Source organism: Ischnura elegans, chromosome 9 (genome assembly GCF_921293095.1).
Source record: "Ischnura elegans chromosome 9, ioIscEleg1.1, whole genome shotgun sequence".
Lineage (NCBI taxonomy): Eukaryota > Metazoa > Arthropoda > Insecta > Odonata > Coenagrionidae > Ischnura > Ischnura elegans.
Genome location: NC_060254.1, coordinates 22,051,976 through 22,070,517, shown reverse-complemented (window position 1 = coordinate 22,070,517; position 18,542 = coordinate 22,051,976). Strand labels below are relative to the sequence as shown.

At 39.2% G+C, this 18,542-nt stretch overlaps 1 protein-coding gene across 1 annotated transcript in view; it reads right to left on the bottom strand.

Annotated features, from left to right (window-relative positions):
- LOC124165542 overlaps positions 1-18,542 on the bottom strand; it is a 146,315-nt gene that overhangs the window by 24,061 nt on the left and 103,712 nt on the right. The window contains exon 5 of the mRNA XM_046542991.1: positions 3,138-3,276. Within this exon, the coding sequence (XP_046398947.1) occupies positions 3,138-3,276 (139 nt within the window). The remainder of the gene's footprint in view (positions 1-3,137; positions 3,277-18,542) is intronic.

Genomic DNA, 18,542 nt, shown 5'->3' with positions numbered 1-18,542 from the left:
TAGTTAATATTCATTTTATTTTAACGTTAACTTTTTTCTATTAATTATAAAAATTAACTCATCTTACCGAACAGTCGTCGAATAATACATAAAAAAAGGTGAAACCACATACAATATGGATTTCCGAAAGTTTTTTACTATACACCTTCAGTTGTTTTTGAGACCTAATTTTTTTACTAACCTACTGCAAAATCTGCAAAAATGCCTCGGCACTTTTAGCAAAGTACCCAGAAAATCGGTTGGCACTCATTGGGTTAAATTGTGGTCCCCTCGGCACCTTCGGCTGGTAGCAGGCTAATGCTGGCGCCAGGTTTCTCCTCATCCTTCCCTCCCTTCCCTTCCGTCGTGGCGCAAACGACCTAAGTTGTCGCTCGCCTCATCCATCTACATACCAATTTCCGAGAAAAAATGCCACTACTCGAGCCCCGTAATGCGTTAAATTTGGCCTAAAAATTACATTTCGGAATGGGAATTTGGCCTTGATCATGAGAAGTGGTTTATTTTTAATATCTTGCTCAAATATTAACAGGTAAATATTCAAAATCATCTAGCAGCCGGAATACGATATACTCTGTTGCGTCGCTAATAAAGAAGTCCTGAGATAGGCAAAATAAACTCAAAGAGTCACGAAAAAAGTTAAAAAGGACAGAAGAAGTGTTTAAAAAAAATTAAAATTGACTATGAAGAGTTCCCTGATTATGATGGCATGTCTAACTTTGGAAAGCCACTTCTCTTTCACACCAGAAGACCTCCATTTCCAAGCCTTGACTGGCGCTGATAGATTTCTGCATGCGTGTATCGCACAATGGAACTTATATAACATGAAATTTTGATGTGTTTCTGAAGAGGTAGTTAAGTGGGACACCGGAGTTGATTTTTTGATAATTGCGAGGACGACCACAAAATTAAATACTCTCACCCGCCGTACAGCGGTCCCAAATTCAAATAAGATGACCAAAATATGAAGGAGTGTTTATAATTTCCCGATAATCGGTAGTTCGATGTATTTAAGGGAGATTTTTTATGCACATTTAATGCAGAATGAAAAACAAAATGGCGGACTCATTATTACCAAAAAATGATCTACTTCAAAATTTTGGTCACAATACTTTCAAGAAAATTACTATTCATATAATAAAGTGGGATGGTAGACATTTAAAGTCAAACATAAAATTAAAACAAAAAAGTGCAACTCCTTTTAGAATTACGGAGTAACAGGTACTTAAACCGGTATTATAAGCACCAGAAGCTACATTACCCTGATAAAGTCTCCAGTAATACCAAATACGATTAGCAATTGACGATTTATCCTATATATGTTCCTTATCACGCAATTCATCTGCTGGTGCGAATTTTTCTGCGGTATTTAGAAAAGTCAACAAGTCACCATAGGAGAGAAACCCTGGGAGATTTTCCCATTGCATAGCCGCTGGTTTTTGTTTGCTTCCCTGTGCGCCGGCTCCATTGGGGTTTTATAACTTACATTAAAACATTTCCATAAAAACGCGGTAAGTTCTCTAGGAATATGCATTACGACAGCGCAGTCCCATTTACGGAATAAAAGTTTCAATGTCCTACTCTCATAACTAAAAAGGTATGACTCAGCGGCGCGTACACAACTAAACAATTCTTTAGGATACTAATTTACGTGCTACATAAGCGTTAGGCTAGGTCATAAATTTAAAACTCTTACCAGTGCACCAAACGCGTTATTATCTTTTCACGTCGTAAAGGGCAAAGTGAACTTAAAATCCATACTCGATGCTGAGCTAGCCAACGCCTACACAAAACTTTGCGGTTTCGAACGCTATGCGGGTCTGGACGCACCATTTTTCGAAATATTAAAGTCTTTTTATAATGACCCTTAGACTTAAAGAAAGCCGCTAGGTCTTTCAGTGTTAAATTAAACATACCCTAAATTTAGGGTCCTCACAACAGATGCAAACTTACTGAACACATTGCCGGTGGAGCCCAGATGAAACCTATGAAACAAAGATTCCTCTCTCTTTCTCATTCTCTCGAGAAGCAGGTTATTGTATCACAGGAGCGCTTCTTCCGAAAACATTCATCGAAAGAGGTCCTCATATATTAGCAGCGATCCCAAGATGTCTCAGTTGCAAAAGCTGGGATAATAACAGACCCTTACACACGAAAAAGTGGAGTCTTAGGGTCGTATTTTAGAACGACACTTAAATCTTGAACCTGGCTCAAACTAGACTCGATTGCCACGTTGGTATCACGAGACCTCCCTCAAGTCCCTTAAGGTTGAGTCCCAATACAAATTTATTCGGCAAGTTCCACGATGCCCGCCGCCTTCGCCTCACGTTTTAGAAGTGAAACACATCTAGTAAAAATACTTTTACGTGTGATATTTAACTCAATTAATGTTCGATGGTTTCCGGCTCAACTTTGTGGAAGTTGGGGTTCAAATGACAAAACGAAGTCGCTTTGTCAATTGTCACGTAATGTTATCTTTTCATAAATTGATAGAAAAAACGGGATACCATGAGTGGCATTAGTCAGGGGCGCAGCTAGGAATTAAGTCTGGGGGGGTTAGGTGCAACTAATACCGGGGTGGGTGGGGTATGGAATACCCACCAGGATAAGCGGTAGGTGCGAGATTAATAAATTGCGAAATTTTAAGGTAAATGGTTCAAAATGGTGAGTTTTACGGCTTTCTGAGGGATATTTTATTAATCCTTACATTATTCTTGTAGTAATATCAAATATCTTGTAGTAAAATCAAATACAATTATGTAAAATGGATTAAACTTAAAAATTTCTCTGAGCTCTGGGGGGGGGGGGGGGTGTATCCCCCAAACCCCCCCACCTCGCAGCGCCACTGGCATTAGTTAAGGTTTTTTTTTTAAATTCCATAGCTGAACATTACCACTCAGTTTAGCTCAGGTGAGTTGAGTCGAAGTCATTTTCGAAATTACGATATGTAACTCAAACTCAACTTAAGAAGGAGATCTGCACCACCGACAAGAGTTGACATTCAAGATTTAGTCAGCTTCTGGAGTACGGCACTTTCAATCCACACGATCACTCAACGACCAGCAGCCCCACAGTTTTTAGCGAAAAGTTACAAAACGTCTCAGCAACTGCAGAAGAACACAAACTTCTCAATTCCTTACCTGTATAGAAATCCTTCACAGCGGAAGTGATGCTCGATGGCACACAGTCTGCGGCAGTCGTCGAGATTGGGAGACTGCGTCGTGCGATGTAAAAGGGATTCCATTAAGAGCCTCCCCGTAGTCACTCGATGAAAGCAAGCTGCGAACGAAAAGAAAAACAGGAAATGTTTGAAGAAATTGTCTCGATTCAAAAGACCAAATCACTGCTCCAACAACGCAAATTAAAAAACACAGTCTTAGGTAAATGTTGTTTATCAGCCGCTTGCAGCAACTCGTAACATACATGAATTATTTATGGAAGAAGCCAGAAATTCGCTTCGGATTGTAGGGTTTTACACGGGTTGCAAATGATGGAAATATTTTGGTCGATTCCTACACTGAGGAAAGCCTTCAATTCCATTAAATAAGTTATGTAATTCTTTGAAATAATGCTGAAATTTATAACCATCGTTGGTTTTTACCGAAACAACCGCAAATACTATGGTTTGGTCTCATCGAGCGTTTGTTTCCCAAGCCCGCCTGTTTTTTTTGGAAATTTAAACTTTCAGGGCTCTGTCGGCATTAGTTAACAATATCCGATTTTGAATACATTTAGGATCTGAGACCATGATCTCAGTCCATAACTTTCTGAGGGCAGGCGACCAGGGCTAATCCTAAGGGGATGTGTAGCGGTCAATCGTCACAAGGGAAAATATTTCGGGGAACAGGGGGGGTTGAAGCCCCCAAAGCTACTTGCCTGGAACACTTTGCGGTAAATGTGGCATTAAAATACCAATGAAAGAAGCATTACAGGACATACTTATGGTTGGACATAATATGTACGACTATCACTAATTATCAATTGTCTCTCCGTGAATCGTGATGCACGCATGCATTTCCGTGTTAAAATTCCGAGATTAACTTGGGTATAAACTTTTTTAGCCTCATATGATGAAAGTTGACGGAACAAGGAAGTTATAGAGCGAGGTGATAATCAAATATTTGTGGTCTGAAAATATCCCCCAGTCGTGAGTTCTAAATCGGGATTGTAAACCAAATAAATATAACATTTCATTGCGACTAATATCCGAAGTGAATCCTTATCTATAATTTTTAATGACACATAATTGTTTGTCATGAAAAACTTGAATAATATTAAATTATCCGCTTTCATTCGTAATTATCACTGACCCAATTTTACAGCCGGGGCTCACATTTCATGAGTTGGTTTCCCATATGAATATGTAAAAAAAATCAACATGATAATTAAAGTTGAAAAAGACAATTACGTCCAAAATCGGTTTTTCGAATGACTAGGGCAATCATCTACGGGGAGGAGAAAAGGTCAAGGGCTAGGCTAAGATTCGCATCTCCTTAATCCACCTCTTCACCCCTGGCCTCACGTGACACTTCGTGACTTTTCACAAATCACTTCCCCACCCATACACCACCCCACGTGATTCATCGACGTCCCCTGACGAGCGCACAAATGAGTCACGGACGATAGTCACGCCCGTACGCTTGGAATTCCTCAGACGCGGAAGATGAGCACGGATCGCTTCCTCCGATGGATAGATTCCTTCCTCCGGCAAACGGCAGATGAATCTCTCTCCCTCTCTCACACGCTGCCATCGCTTCAACGTTTTCCCACCGACAGACTACCGTGATTCCCGGCAGCACGCTTTGACATGCCCGGCGAGTGAATCGCCTTGATAGCCTCCCCCCCCCCCCCACACTATTCGTTACGATAGTCTTGTTAGTGTAACTGACCTCTCAGATAAACTCGGATGGGAATCTCTGTCGGACCGTAGATTCAAAAGTAGACTATACCTTTTAGATGAATTCAAGAGCAGTATCTTTTCTGACGAACTTAACCATATCTTACGGACGCCAACATACTACGGAAGATCAGATCATATAATAAAATAAGAGAGATAGACTGTAGAACAAACAGATTCAGGATGTCTTTTTTTCCACGATCAATAAGAGATTATAACGGCAGCGATAGAACTCATAAATAGATTGCATGACTTGTAGTGTAGCCTACTAACCTATGTAAAACTTAATGCATGTTTCTTAATTTTATTATTGTTTCTAACAGCATATGGTAGTATAATTTGTTGGTATACGTGACGTTTTTGGACCGTATGGTGTGCATGTGGGAGTCCAATTACATGCTGCATGCTGGTGATTGATCACCCCCTGCCAAACACCCTAGAGGTGGCTCGCAGGATATTATGTAGATGTAGATGAATAAAATAAGAGAGATAGACTGTAGAACAGACAGATTCAGAATGTCCTTTTTCCTTGATCAATAAGAGATTATAACGGCATCGTTAGAACTCACAGATAGATTACATGACCTAGGAGTGTAGTCTACTTGTGGTGTTTTGCTGGTGATTGATCACTCCCTACCAAACACCCTAGAGGTGGCTCGCAGGGTATTATGTAGATATTCCCAGCGAAAGCTTAAGCCTCGTTTACGTATCGAAGTAGACTCCTATGGTAGTCGACTCTTAAACTACGTGTCCACTGAAGACAAGACTCGAGGTAGGCTCTCGAGAGTCGAATCACAACTGGAAATGGAAGTGAGACCACTCCCGGAGACAACGTGCCATAAGTCTCGGAAACTTCAATTTTTGGCGGTGGACTAGCGTGATAACCAATTATCGAGAAAAAAAAATTGGAAACAATTTCGTTCTTCTTAAGCTGCGTGTCAATCCAAATCTTGAGACTTGAGAAATTTGTGTGTTCTTCCATCGTCTTTTGCCCATTAGTTTGTGAACGATGTTTACTCAGTCGTTGAAACTGCGGTCGGTGTTGAATAAAATTCAGTGAAATACTAAAAGCATTACCAATTTAAATATCCCTCTATATAATTTTAGGGTCGAATTTTCTGCTACAGCAATAGCCGTTTCCCTCGAATCCGAGAAATGAACTAATTCAAAACAAAACTACTCAGTTCTTCGACCTCACTAGATTCGCTGTTGTTTACACTCTGGTGAGCGTAGGTCAACAACTTATGAAATGAGAGCGGATATTTTTTTTAATATTTTAATAATGAGAGCTTTGAAATATCCAGGTCGTGAAATTCCTGCGTAGGTTTCCGCGGCGATGATCATGGTGCGTATGGGTTTCCGGGCGCTCCAGCCGCATTCGCCGAACGCGGCTGGAGCGCCCGGAAACCCATACGCACCAGGTCGTTTTAGCCAAGTTAATTTTTACTTTACCTTGCATTTTGCTTCGATATCGTTAATATCGATGCCTAAGCGCCCAGCCATCGGTTTATCGCATCGTGGCGTCAATTTGCACGCGAATTATAAGGTGAAACACTGTTCTTACGCTGAAATGAACTTCACAGTAGCCTAAATGCCAAGGTGGAGATGATATCGTCCTCGAATCCATTCGATCGGCAATAATCCACCATCTCCTCAAAACTCTCTCTTGGTAGGCTTACGAAAACGTTCCCCGGGATAGAAATACTCGTACTATAACACCGCGAAACAAAGCAATAATCCCTCCAGGTCTCTTCTCGTGGAAATTCCCAAGGGGTCTGCATAGAGAAGGCCCGATTTCATCCCATGGAAGGCTGATTTCGGTTTCCATTTCGGTCGCATTTTAATCGGGTTTCAAAAATGTCCGCGGAGCGGTGTTGAGTGCAATGCGATATAATTTTTCCAGTATATCGCGGTATAATGTTTGTAATTGTGAGGAATATCATTGAAGAGGTATGAAATTGATAAATCACATAATCATGAATTAAATTTAGGTTGACAACCCTAATTATACCATATTTCCCCGTGGAACTCAGATCAATTTGTCCTTCAACGACTTCTGTAAACCCATTCAAATGCGCGGTGGTTGACAACATATTTAGAGGCCGAATTGAGGATCCTCTTTGTAATATTCTTGGAAATTCTTTTGATGAAATTCTATCCTCCATTGCAACGAAATTTTGGATCATTCTATTTCTTTAGTCAAGAGGATTTAATGGACTAGTCTAAAGCATAATAAAAATTATTCGATAGTTCCAAAGAGAACTCTGAATCGCTAGATACAAGCAACAAAAATAAACAAACATGCCAAAGAGTCAACTCCGCGTTGTGTGTGCAAGCTGACGCCACATATCGAAATATATGGAATGTTGTGTTTCAGTGCAATTGCAATTTCTTATATTTTTACAATTAAAAATAAATTGATTATATCTCGTTAAGGCGTAAATATTTAACTTTTTTAAAAATTAATTCAACTAAAACCGAATTCATTTCATGGATTGTGATTTCGGGTCTGAGTGAATGACCCTATTAAAGAGCTAATTGGGGGGCCATGGTCCCTTTGACCCCACATCGCCCAGGGGAACACAGCTGCACCTTGTTCACGAGGAGATATTAATTTCCCTCGTGGAGGCTCGTAAGAAGACGTGGATACAATCTTAGTTACTGTCCGAGTGGTTTGGCTCTTACTAAAAAAAAGACGCCAGTGCACTTTACCCTCCCGAACACAAATTAGTCGAGGCAGACAATAACAATTTTCCACGAGTCCTTAGTGGAGAAACTCTGTTGTCTTGGGGTGAGGCGAGGCGTGAAGGCCGCGTTCACTGTGAGTGGGGGAGGGGGCTGATAAAGACCACGGAGACCTTGCGAGGAGGCGACGCACCAAAGCAACGCAACAAAATGTTTTTCCCTCCCGAAGCACTCGTTGCGTGATTCCGGTTCAAAATGCAAATGCACTCGCCTCGAAGAAGGGACATTATCTGGCCGGGCGAGAGGGTGATTTGAATTTCTGAAATGCTACACAAACAAGCTAATCCTCCTCTTTCTTCGTCTTCCTCCTCCACCAACCTGTTCCCAGAGAATATAAACGCAGCAAGGCGGAAAGATTTTCGATTATCTTATTCACACAGCGATCGACAAGCCTGCGTCATTTGGAAGAAGCGAGAGGACGGTTCTCCAGTCGGCCACCAAACTTGCCACGAGGTCTTCAGAGAGACGGGACCAGTTCGTCCCCTTGAGGGTTGATTTTTGTCGTCACATTGTTATAACTAGCGCGAAACGAGTATGTGACATATTAATCCTGCTCCCTTAGGGCTATTTTCACGATATTTTGAGCGTCAGTCAAGTAGAGGTCTAGCGTGACGTAAACTTGCTCCAAGAACGGGTTTGGCATTAATAATTGCTTTATAAGACAACGATGTGTTAAATTTTCTAAGTTAAAACATGGAAATTAGAAAATTCATTGAAAAAATCCGCATGTACATGCTGTGGCCCACTTTCTCGGTGTAATTTTTGAATAAAGAAAATATATCTATTTATAACAAGCCATTGTTATTTGCTCATTTATGTTTTTGAATTTTTTATTATTTTATTGCCGTAATCTAAATATTATTAACATCAGTACAGCCGCTCTCGATTAATAAATGGTGTAACTAAACTGTTCAGTGATTGTTAGGCGATACGAAGTTCGCCGAGTCAGCTAGTTTCGTATATGATAGCCAGGGATAGCGAGTGAAACTTAACGAAAGTCTAAACCAGTAAAGTTTCAATAGTTTAGTTCCCGAGAGCGAAACGTAGGAACGAAACGAAGCGGATTTAAACGCGGGGAGCTAACCTCGGGGTCGAAACGAAATCGGGGTCAAAACTACTTCGGGTTTAAACCAGAGATGGCTAGTGAAACGAAACGAAAATGTTTCAGTTCGACCCGGAGGGAAACAAAAATACGAGGCCTGGGTTTAGTTTCGTTCCCGCACGAAATTAAAATCACCAAGGAGCTAAGTTTCGACCCGGGACGAAACTTTAGTCCCAGGAATTAAACTAAATATATCGAAACTCCGCTGCTCATGGTAAAGTTTCGATCCCAAAAGTTGAGTGGAGGGGGATAAGTTTCGACCCATTACGTTTGACATACCTGTAGAGAGGTTAAAACATTGAGCTTAAAAATGAAATGGCCAGTTCGCGTTCACCGCTCTCCTGTTAGTGGTAAAAATATGAGTGCCCCATGCATCTAATGGCGGTAGGCCGAACCTCTACTTCATTGAACCATACTTCGTATTCGGTGTGCGGGTCGAAACTAAACTGTTCGAAGGTGAGACACGTGGTCCCTCCGTTGCGAAACATTATCTGTGTTTCGTTTTGTCCCAGAGTTTTACTTTAGTAGCGTTACCCGTAGTAGTTTTGACTCAGATTTCGTTTCGACCAAGAGTTTAGCTACCCGGCTTTAAAATCCGTTTCGTTTCGTTTATACATTTAGCTCCTGGGAACGAAACTATTGGAATTTTACTGGTTTTGACTTTCGTTTAATTTCATTTGCCATCCCTGGTTTGTAACAGCAGAACGGTGAACGTAAACTGGCCATTTCAATTTTTAGCTCAATGATTTGCCCTCTCTACACGTATGTCACACGTAATGGGTCGAATCTATTCCCTCTTCACCCCTCCACTCAACTTCTGGGACCGAAACTTAACTATGAGCAGCGGAGTTTCGATTAATTTAGTTTCGTTCCTCGGAGTAAAGTTTCGTCCCGGGTCGAAACTAAATTCCTTGGTGATTTTAATTTCGTGCGGGAACGAAAATATACCTAGACCTCGCATTTTCGTTTCGCTCCGGGTCGAAACGAAACATTTTCGTTTCGACATTGCCATCCCTGATGATAGCAAAAACAGTGAGGAATACCATTGAAAAGTTATGAATTTGATGGATCATATCACCAAGATTATAAATTTCTGTTTACAGCCCTGATTGTAGCGCATCAACCCGTGAAATTCCAATCGATCTACCAGACAGCAACGAGGGTGGCGCCTTCCGTTAAACCCAGTTAAATAAGTGGTACGTTGCACCTCATGTAGAGGTCAACTGGAGAAAACTCGATTGTTTATTCCTTATGGAAAATTCTCCAGTCTATCTCCAGTTGTTTTGTCATTCACCGTTCATTTAAATAGGTTTACGAAAGTCGACGCTCGCACCGCTGCACAGTGGTCCGAAATCGGAAAAAGCCGGACAAAATTCCAAAATAGCGTTTTTTGAGGTAGAGACTTGAAAATTTACGTATATGCTCACAAATGATTGGTAATCATGAAACAATAAGTCGTTTTTCATATATCTTATCCGTTGCTAAGATACAGAGGACCAAACGCGACCAAATTTCCAAAAACACGCCCGATCTCATTTTTCTTCGAAAAACTTAGAAGTTAAGCTGCTCGTAGAGATTTTGAAGGATTTTAATGCAGTAAAAAACATTATATTCCAGTAATATGATACTTCATCTACATTTTACATTACTTTTAAATATTTTGGTTGATATTGAGGTGGTATATTGTCGCAAAATGGCGGCTCCGTTTTTATGGCAAAACCTGACATAAAGTAGACATTATCTTTAGTTTGAGAAATAATAGTTCCCCAATTTTTACTGAGAGTATTTAGTAGAGATAGCTTAAGAGTATAAAGCAAACATCTTGGAAAAAGGTTTGCAGCTGCGGAAATGAGCGCAACTTTTTTATCGCACTTCACGTCCCGGCTCCGCGACGCGGGGGCTTAGAGACTCTGAGACACTGTTGGATATTTCACTTTCTCTGGAACTTAATTTATTAAAGTCGTCGTTTTATGCACAGTAAATAGTCTCTATTGGCCCTAAATACTTAATTGAAGATACTGCTAAGATATTTGATCGATATACTATGTTACTGAACGCGTAAATCTGGTAAACATGCTTTAGTTTCCAAACTCAACGGAATCAGGTCGCATATTACGAACATCCTTTGAGTAGGATTGAAGTTTTCTCGCGTCGACTGACATGTACAATTACCAGGAAAGGCAACAAATGGCATTCTATCACTAATTAATTCCCTTTTCGACCTTGCCGTGGAGGTGCGTGCCAAAAAGGGACATTTTATCATGCCGCGCAGCCTTTGTTGTTATACAACGGATATTTAAGAAGACGGTTTTTCCGCTTCCTATCCTGTTTAGCATGCCATATAACCTACCACGAGGAAATTATAGTTATTAAGGGATAATAACATGAATTAATAGCTTTTTTTAAAGAAATTTTTGTTATATAATTATAAAATGCGAATTCATGCAGTTAGTATAATTTTACAATTCAAAGTTTTACCTTTTTAAAATCCCGTCAGAATAGAGAATATATACAGTATATGCCTTATTAAATGCTAAAAAAATACAGAATGATAAAAATAGTGAAAACAATAGGAATAAAATGTTGAATTTAGACTCCTCGAGAGAATAGTTTGAAATCATTAATTTAATGAAACATTAATCAAAACAACTTAAATATAACTCCAACGTATGATTTACAATGAACTTGAAGGTTAGAGAACTAAGAAAGTGTACACAAATGAATTTACCTAACGCCGCGCTGGTTTTTTGTAATCATGGTCATAGTTTGAAACTCTATAAATTCATGAATTCAGTCCTCCGAAGAATCTTGGCCATTACTACAATCTGATTCTTCTCCTTCACTTTCCTCTAAAACCAAAACTTCCCTCAATTCTTTAGGCATCTTCCTTGATATTTTTGGCTTTGAATTCACGGTAGACGAAATATACGGATCTGACGAAATCAAAAGTCTTTGGAAGATGTCGTGATTTGTGGCCACTCTTGAGTGCTTCCTGGTGAATCTTTGTCGAAATTTTCTGGTGTCCTTATTTCTTGCTTCTAATGCCTCTTCGGAAAGTGGCCCCAGTGAGAGAATTGCCTCCTTTGCAATTTCCCCTCCTTGCACTGTGGTTGGCATATAGTACCACGGGTACAGCTCCACGTACAGTTCCGCCGTTCTCTGGCAGTATTGCGAGAATGCTGCATATTTTAGGCTTATTTCACAGGATATTGCCCTTAGACTTGACTTCCTTCAACTGTTCCATCATGAAAACTGCCGCCTATTCTGCTTGTGGGACATCAAGAAGGGTCAGCTGCTTTAGCTTGAGATACGGTACCATCTGAGCCCACTGCCTTCTCTCCACCTTTTTCTTGTGTGTCGTCACCTCGAGCCCCAAGTGTGTTTGGTCCGCCTCGTTAGTCCTAAGCGTCCTAAGCGAAGGGGCCATATGCCTCGCTCTGCATTTATTTATTTTTATTTTTTTACTGGACAGTAATCAACGAAGATAAGATTCCTCCTAAACAGTCAGCGTATTCCAGGACCCCTTCGAAATGTTTTCTCGTCTCTTGATGGAGCTTCGCACGCGCTTCAGTCCACTAGAGTCGTTCATGGGCAATGAAGAGACTGCGCCTACTGGTGTGAAAAATGTGCAGTGGGATTATGTTTTGATTGCTTCAAATCAAGTCACACAACGCAGATTTTCTAAGGTAAAATCATTTGAATATTAACATATTGACGTTTGAAACATTACCACGTGAATACCTATATGAAATGATACGGTAATTACAGAACAAATACGGAGAAATGGGCGAAGTGATAACTTTTCAAGTAGGTGTAACGGGTAATCCTATCGAAAGTATCCAATCTGTTATGAAATTTTCGACCCCAAATAGCTAAAATACATCATGTTTTGTATTTTAAAAATACATGGAATGTTAGAGATCTCAAAGCTTATTCGAATCCAAATTTAAATCTTTCAAAACTGAAAATTTATTCATGAGTTCATAGAAGGAGATACATAAACAATAAAAATTTATTCAAATCGAACGAAAAATTATTATATAGTAGTGCATTATATTACGCAAGTTCGCAAAAAATTTCAATGATACTGATTGTATATTATGAAAGATATAAATTATTGAATAATAGTATGCCAAAAAGGTGAAGTCATTTAAATCTCATCCGGCCGTTGGGATGGGATTTAATTAAATGCCAGCCGCGCTTAAGGGGTTAAGTTTTGCGTCTGGTCGGTCAATAATGTGAAGAATGTTGCTCCAATTGATATTTAGCGTTAATTGAAAGAAATGTATGGCTCAAAGTGTGGGGGCAATGGAATGACGAAAAACTGGAAGGCCTGTGTAGCGGAGACTATATTTGGGCATAAAAACAAAGCATGTTTACCAGATTTACGCGTTCAGTAACATAGTATATCGATCAAATATCTTCGCAGTATCTTCAATTAAGTATTTAGGGCCAATAGAGACTATTTACTGTGCATAAAACGACGACTTTAAATAATTAAGTTCCAGAGAAAGTGAAATATCCAACAGCGTCTCAGAGTCTCTAAGCCCCCGCGTCGCGGAGCCGGGACGTGAAGTGCGATAAAAAAGTTGCGCTCATTTCCGCAGCTGCAAACCTTTTTCCAAGATGTTTGCTTTATACTCTTAAGCTATCTCTACTAAATACTCTCAGTAAAAATTGGGGAACTATTATTTCTCAAACTAAAGATAATGTCTACTTTATGTCAGGTTTTGCCATAAAAACGGAGCCGCCATTTTGCGACATTATACCACCTCGATATGAACCAAAATATTTAAAAATAATGTAAAATGTAGATAAAGTATCATATTACTGGAATATAATGTTTTTTACTGCATTAAAATCCTTCAAAAACTCTACGAGCAGCTTAACTTCTAAGTTTTTCGAAGAAAAATGAGATCGGGCGTGTTTTTGGAAATTTGGTCGCGTTTGGTCCTCTGTATCTTAGCAACGGATGAGATCTATGAAAAACGACTTATTGTTTCATGATTACCAATCATTTGTGAGCATATACGTAAATTTTCAAGTCGCTACCTCAAAAAACGCTATTTTGGAATTTTGTCCGGCTTTTTCCGATTTCGGACCACTGTGCGCTGCAGCGCGCTGACTGGCAGGGCGATCCGAATTTAACGAAGGAGTAATCTATAACTACGGCCAGTGGCGGATCCAGGATAGGGACAAGGGGGGGGGGGGGTAAGTGGGGTTAAATTTTCCAGCAATAGTGGGGGTCGGAAAAAAATTAACATTCTATCTATTGCAAATTGGATACCAAAGGGGGGACTATGGACCCCTTAATCCCCCCATAGATCCGCCTCTGACTAGAGCTGATTTATATTCGTGAATATGGAATATATGGAATGGAATATCAAATTCATAACTTTTCAATACTCCCAGCCCCACGAGGGCTATAACTCTACTGCAAACACATATTAAGAATGAATAGATAGCTCTACACTTATCGCCACTCTACGGAAATTTAAAAAAACCGAGTAAATTGCGCATTATTTTGCCACAGAAAGCAAACTTCCATGGAGCAGACTGGGTCTCCTCAATTTAGTCCCCTTGAATGTAATGTTCAAGACATGCGCTGTCACCTACTACGCATCTAAATGGATTTTTAAAGGCCGTTTTACACGGGGCACGTACTTGCACAATCTGCCGTGTGTACGAAAGCGCAGTCAAGATTGCGTCGTGTAAAGCGGTGAATTGCTGGAACACATGCGAGAATGCTTGGACGTGAGATAGGTAAAGAGGCCCCGTTCTAATTCCGTTCATGCATTCGCGCAATTACACGCCGTTTTAGAAATCAATGCAGTTTTAAACTGCGCAATAGCGTGGTTTCCTATTTTTATTGCCTAAATCGAAAGATTATAACACCTCGAGTACGTATTTCACGCTTTTAGAATTTTAAAATCACGATTATCTATTTTTCGCGATTAAATGAAAAGTGAAAAATTTCAAGAAGAAAACTTTCCGACCATAGGCAATTTCAATAGGTGATTATTAAGAAATGTTTCCTTGAGCTCTGTGCCACATGCGTGCATTTGTAATCTCAGACGATGTAAAACTCCTGAATACTCGCATAGAATCTAGGTCCCTGTGACGTCACGTGGAGTGGCATTGCATGGGCGCCAAACTGGCCTTTTTCAAATGAGGTTAAAATTGACCATTAACATTCGTCTAAACTGGGATTTCTAAAACCAAATAATTTGTATGTTATGAAAACACTAATGGTGGGTAACGAATCGCAATCAATGGCTTTTGTTTTCTTTGTTGAAGGAAACTACCCTTTTCCGTGCCCCGTGTAAAACGGCCTCGACAGTCGCCATTTTCGTCGCTTTTAGTAGAACGATCCGAAAATCAAGAGGAAATAAGTTTTAATCAAGTCTGCTGACCACAATTTTATATTGTCGAGGATTTATTTGATCGAATTTATGACTTTTAATTCCTGCACCTCGCGAGTGCTTATAATCTATTGAAAATTTCGATTGCGCCGAGGAATTTTTTGACGACCGATTAAAATTCGCGCAGTGAGGCAGCATACTTGGAGATACGGAGATTTTCAATGAAGTTGTAACAAAGGAGTATTTTCTGATGGCAGAGGATGATGGATGGAGGAAAACGCGGCTAGACAGGATGCAACACTAAATCTTCACCCGTTCGTTTTTATTGATGTGAAATATTACTGATAAAATTAAAAATATAATTGCACTAATTAAATATTAACTCTTGAGTTTAGATCAATTATTAAAAAAAACATATCTTACGACGTTTCGAAAATTTATTTCCCATTTTCGATGGGTTTTGAATGAAAGAAATGAGAGGTACAATAAATACATCAAAGTAGCAAGTATTAAAAGTTGATTTTACAATACAAAATATATACCTACAGAAAATATTTTTACCAATAGATTTAAAATTTAATGAAAAAATTAAGAAAAATCATTGGACATACCTTTTATATAGTTGTTTAGATTATTTTAGTCGCTATATTACAATGTTTAATCTATTAGTTAAAATGTTTTATTTGATATTTTTTGCGCTGAAAAATTGATTTTTAATACTTGAGCACTTTTGTACTTATTTTATATCTCATCTTTTCGTATAATAAGCCTTGGAAATTGAAAATAAACATCCTATACGTAGGCAAATATGTTTTGTTTATAATAACCAAAACCTCAAGAGTTCATGTTTAAATAATCATTTTATTTTAATGCGTAGGTGTTCGCCATTATCTCGCCGCATTTGGTTGATCATATTGCTGGATTAAAACATACGTAATCCACTTAAAAATTTCACGGTATAAATAGAATAAACCTTTGCCAAAATTCACCAATACATCAAAAATAAAAATTTTATCTCAGAAATTATGGAGGAAAAAAAATCATATATTAGATCCAGGCAAATGAATACTCGGGTATAATCCATGCGCTGTGGAAGTTTCAAAACAATATTGGAAATTTTAATCAAGTACTATGTAAGATGAAAGACCAGTCGAGCGGGAGTCCTTTTCAGATTAATTCCTCACTCTATCCGACACCCACTAAAGACGTTCACTCCGACGTTTCACGTATCCGACACTCACTAAAGACGCATCAACTCCGCTCCGACGGATAACTACATGTATCCCACAATGTAATGACACGTCTATATTTGTAAAATTATTATATTTGTACTATAATTATTGATGAAAAATTAATTTAAAAACTTCCAAATAATTTTCCACCAGCACTTTAATTCACATGACTGGTTTCAATAAATCTTGTAATATTGCCACCTGACGTTAATACGAATTGAATTGAAACCGGTATTGTGATTAAGTACTTAGTGACAATTGCTAGCATTTTTTAATCTGCAACTTTTAATTAATTGCAATGTTGAGTCTGAATGATCGAACGCTCTATATGAGACCTCATACTGGTTTAAATATAAAAAATAAGCCATTTAAAGTCATAGGGATATTAAATAATGCCACTTAAAATAAGGGAGACCTAATGCCGAGTAATTCAAGGTGATGGAAGCAAGGGTTGGGTGGCTAACTTGTACTTGAGAGTCGACCAGCAGCTGTGGTCATTTTCTCCAATAAAGTTTTATAAGTATATCGATATGCATATGCATATCGATTGATTATGAACTGGCAATAAGGTCTGACGCAGGCACCCAAAAATAGTCCAAACTGCGACGCTAGCTGTGTTCAAATAATATTGTGAATGTCCAAAATTTTACCCAGGACTCGGATGAATACTAAAAATTTAAATCTTTTCTGCAATTCTCAACTCTTAGAGCTTAATATTCAGCTATTAGCGACCAATGCGCGTCGTAACTGTGTTGTGGGATATCATTAATTTTACATTTTATCGTACCCAAAATCAGGGTAATCAAAATCTTCGAAGCTAAATTAAAATAAAGAAAAGGTATCATACTAATAGATTACACAATTTGTTATCCTATTGAAATATTCCAATAGCGTCAGCAGGTATTTAATCTGTAACATTTTCCACGAAAACTGAAATATGCCGTTCCTTATAATTCGTTGTCTCGGGCCTAACTTCATGGAATCGTCTTAACAAAATCAAATGCAATAGACTTTGTAATTTACATTTGTGGAATAAAAAAATGTTTTGCATTTCATTATGTGCCTCATTTGGTTATATTTGAATGCATGAATATAGAAAACGGCGAATTCACATGCCAACTGACATCCCGTTTCTGGACTGCCAAACAATTTTGAACTTTATTTCAAAGATGCCATCGTTGTGTGTGCCCAGGGTGTGATGGGGACTGCTGAATTACGAAGAGGAGTAGCGAGGGGTTGGGCATGCGAAACAAAAGACGATTCAAAGCAAGGATGAGTGATTCTGAAAAAATCTCGGATTATGTGGATACGTGGAAGGAATCGTAGCGAGTGTTGAAATGGCGGAACTAGTGCGAAATGCTTTAGCGATTTCCAACGTTTATTTCATGTGTAACGATAATTGATTTTGATTAATGCATTTGGATACAACACGTCTGTTTCTTTATCTATCTTCGTTATGATATGGTGTGGACTCGATGGACTCTATATCAGTGTAGATTTGCCATATACCGCCGGAAGGATGAAAACTTCCGACTTCTAGTGCGATCAGTTGTGCCATTAGGTTCCGTGTTCTTGTGCAATGTAGTATATTTCGCTTCGGAAAATATAAAAGGTTTAATTATCTGGTGAGTTCCTTTCGGGAAATGCTGCGAAACATTTTCTGCACGACGTTTCACTCCTCCTCCAGGGAGCGTTTTCTATAGAATGAGAGGGAAAACGTTCTCGTCCCGATCTTATATAGGATTCATTATCCCATGTGGGCTCTGAAATGTAATGGCTACAGTGTCTCCATAAAAAGAGCGATGAAGGGAAGACAGCCGCTTCAAGATGAGGACCACAATGAGAAAAGCCATAGGTAAGCATACGCTAAACTCCCATACATCTCCGGAGCCACACACAGAATCTCTAGAATCCTTCAAAAAGGCAATATCAAGACTCGCTTCTGCACGGTGAAGAAAATTAAAAATGCCCTACCTTCAACGAAGGATGCCATCCTCCTCTTCAATCTAAGGGAGGTTCCCTGGTGCTCCGGCAGAAGCTACGTGGGACAGAGTAAGCGTTCTATCTCCAAAAGTCTTAAAGAGCACGAAAGAGCGATGCAACTTCATAAATGGGACGCACCAGCGGTCGCTGAACGTTACGCCTCCAACCCAGGGCATAAAATAATGTTAAATCATACACGGATATTGGCGAAGACGGAAGATTAC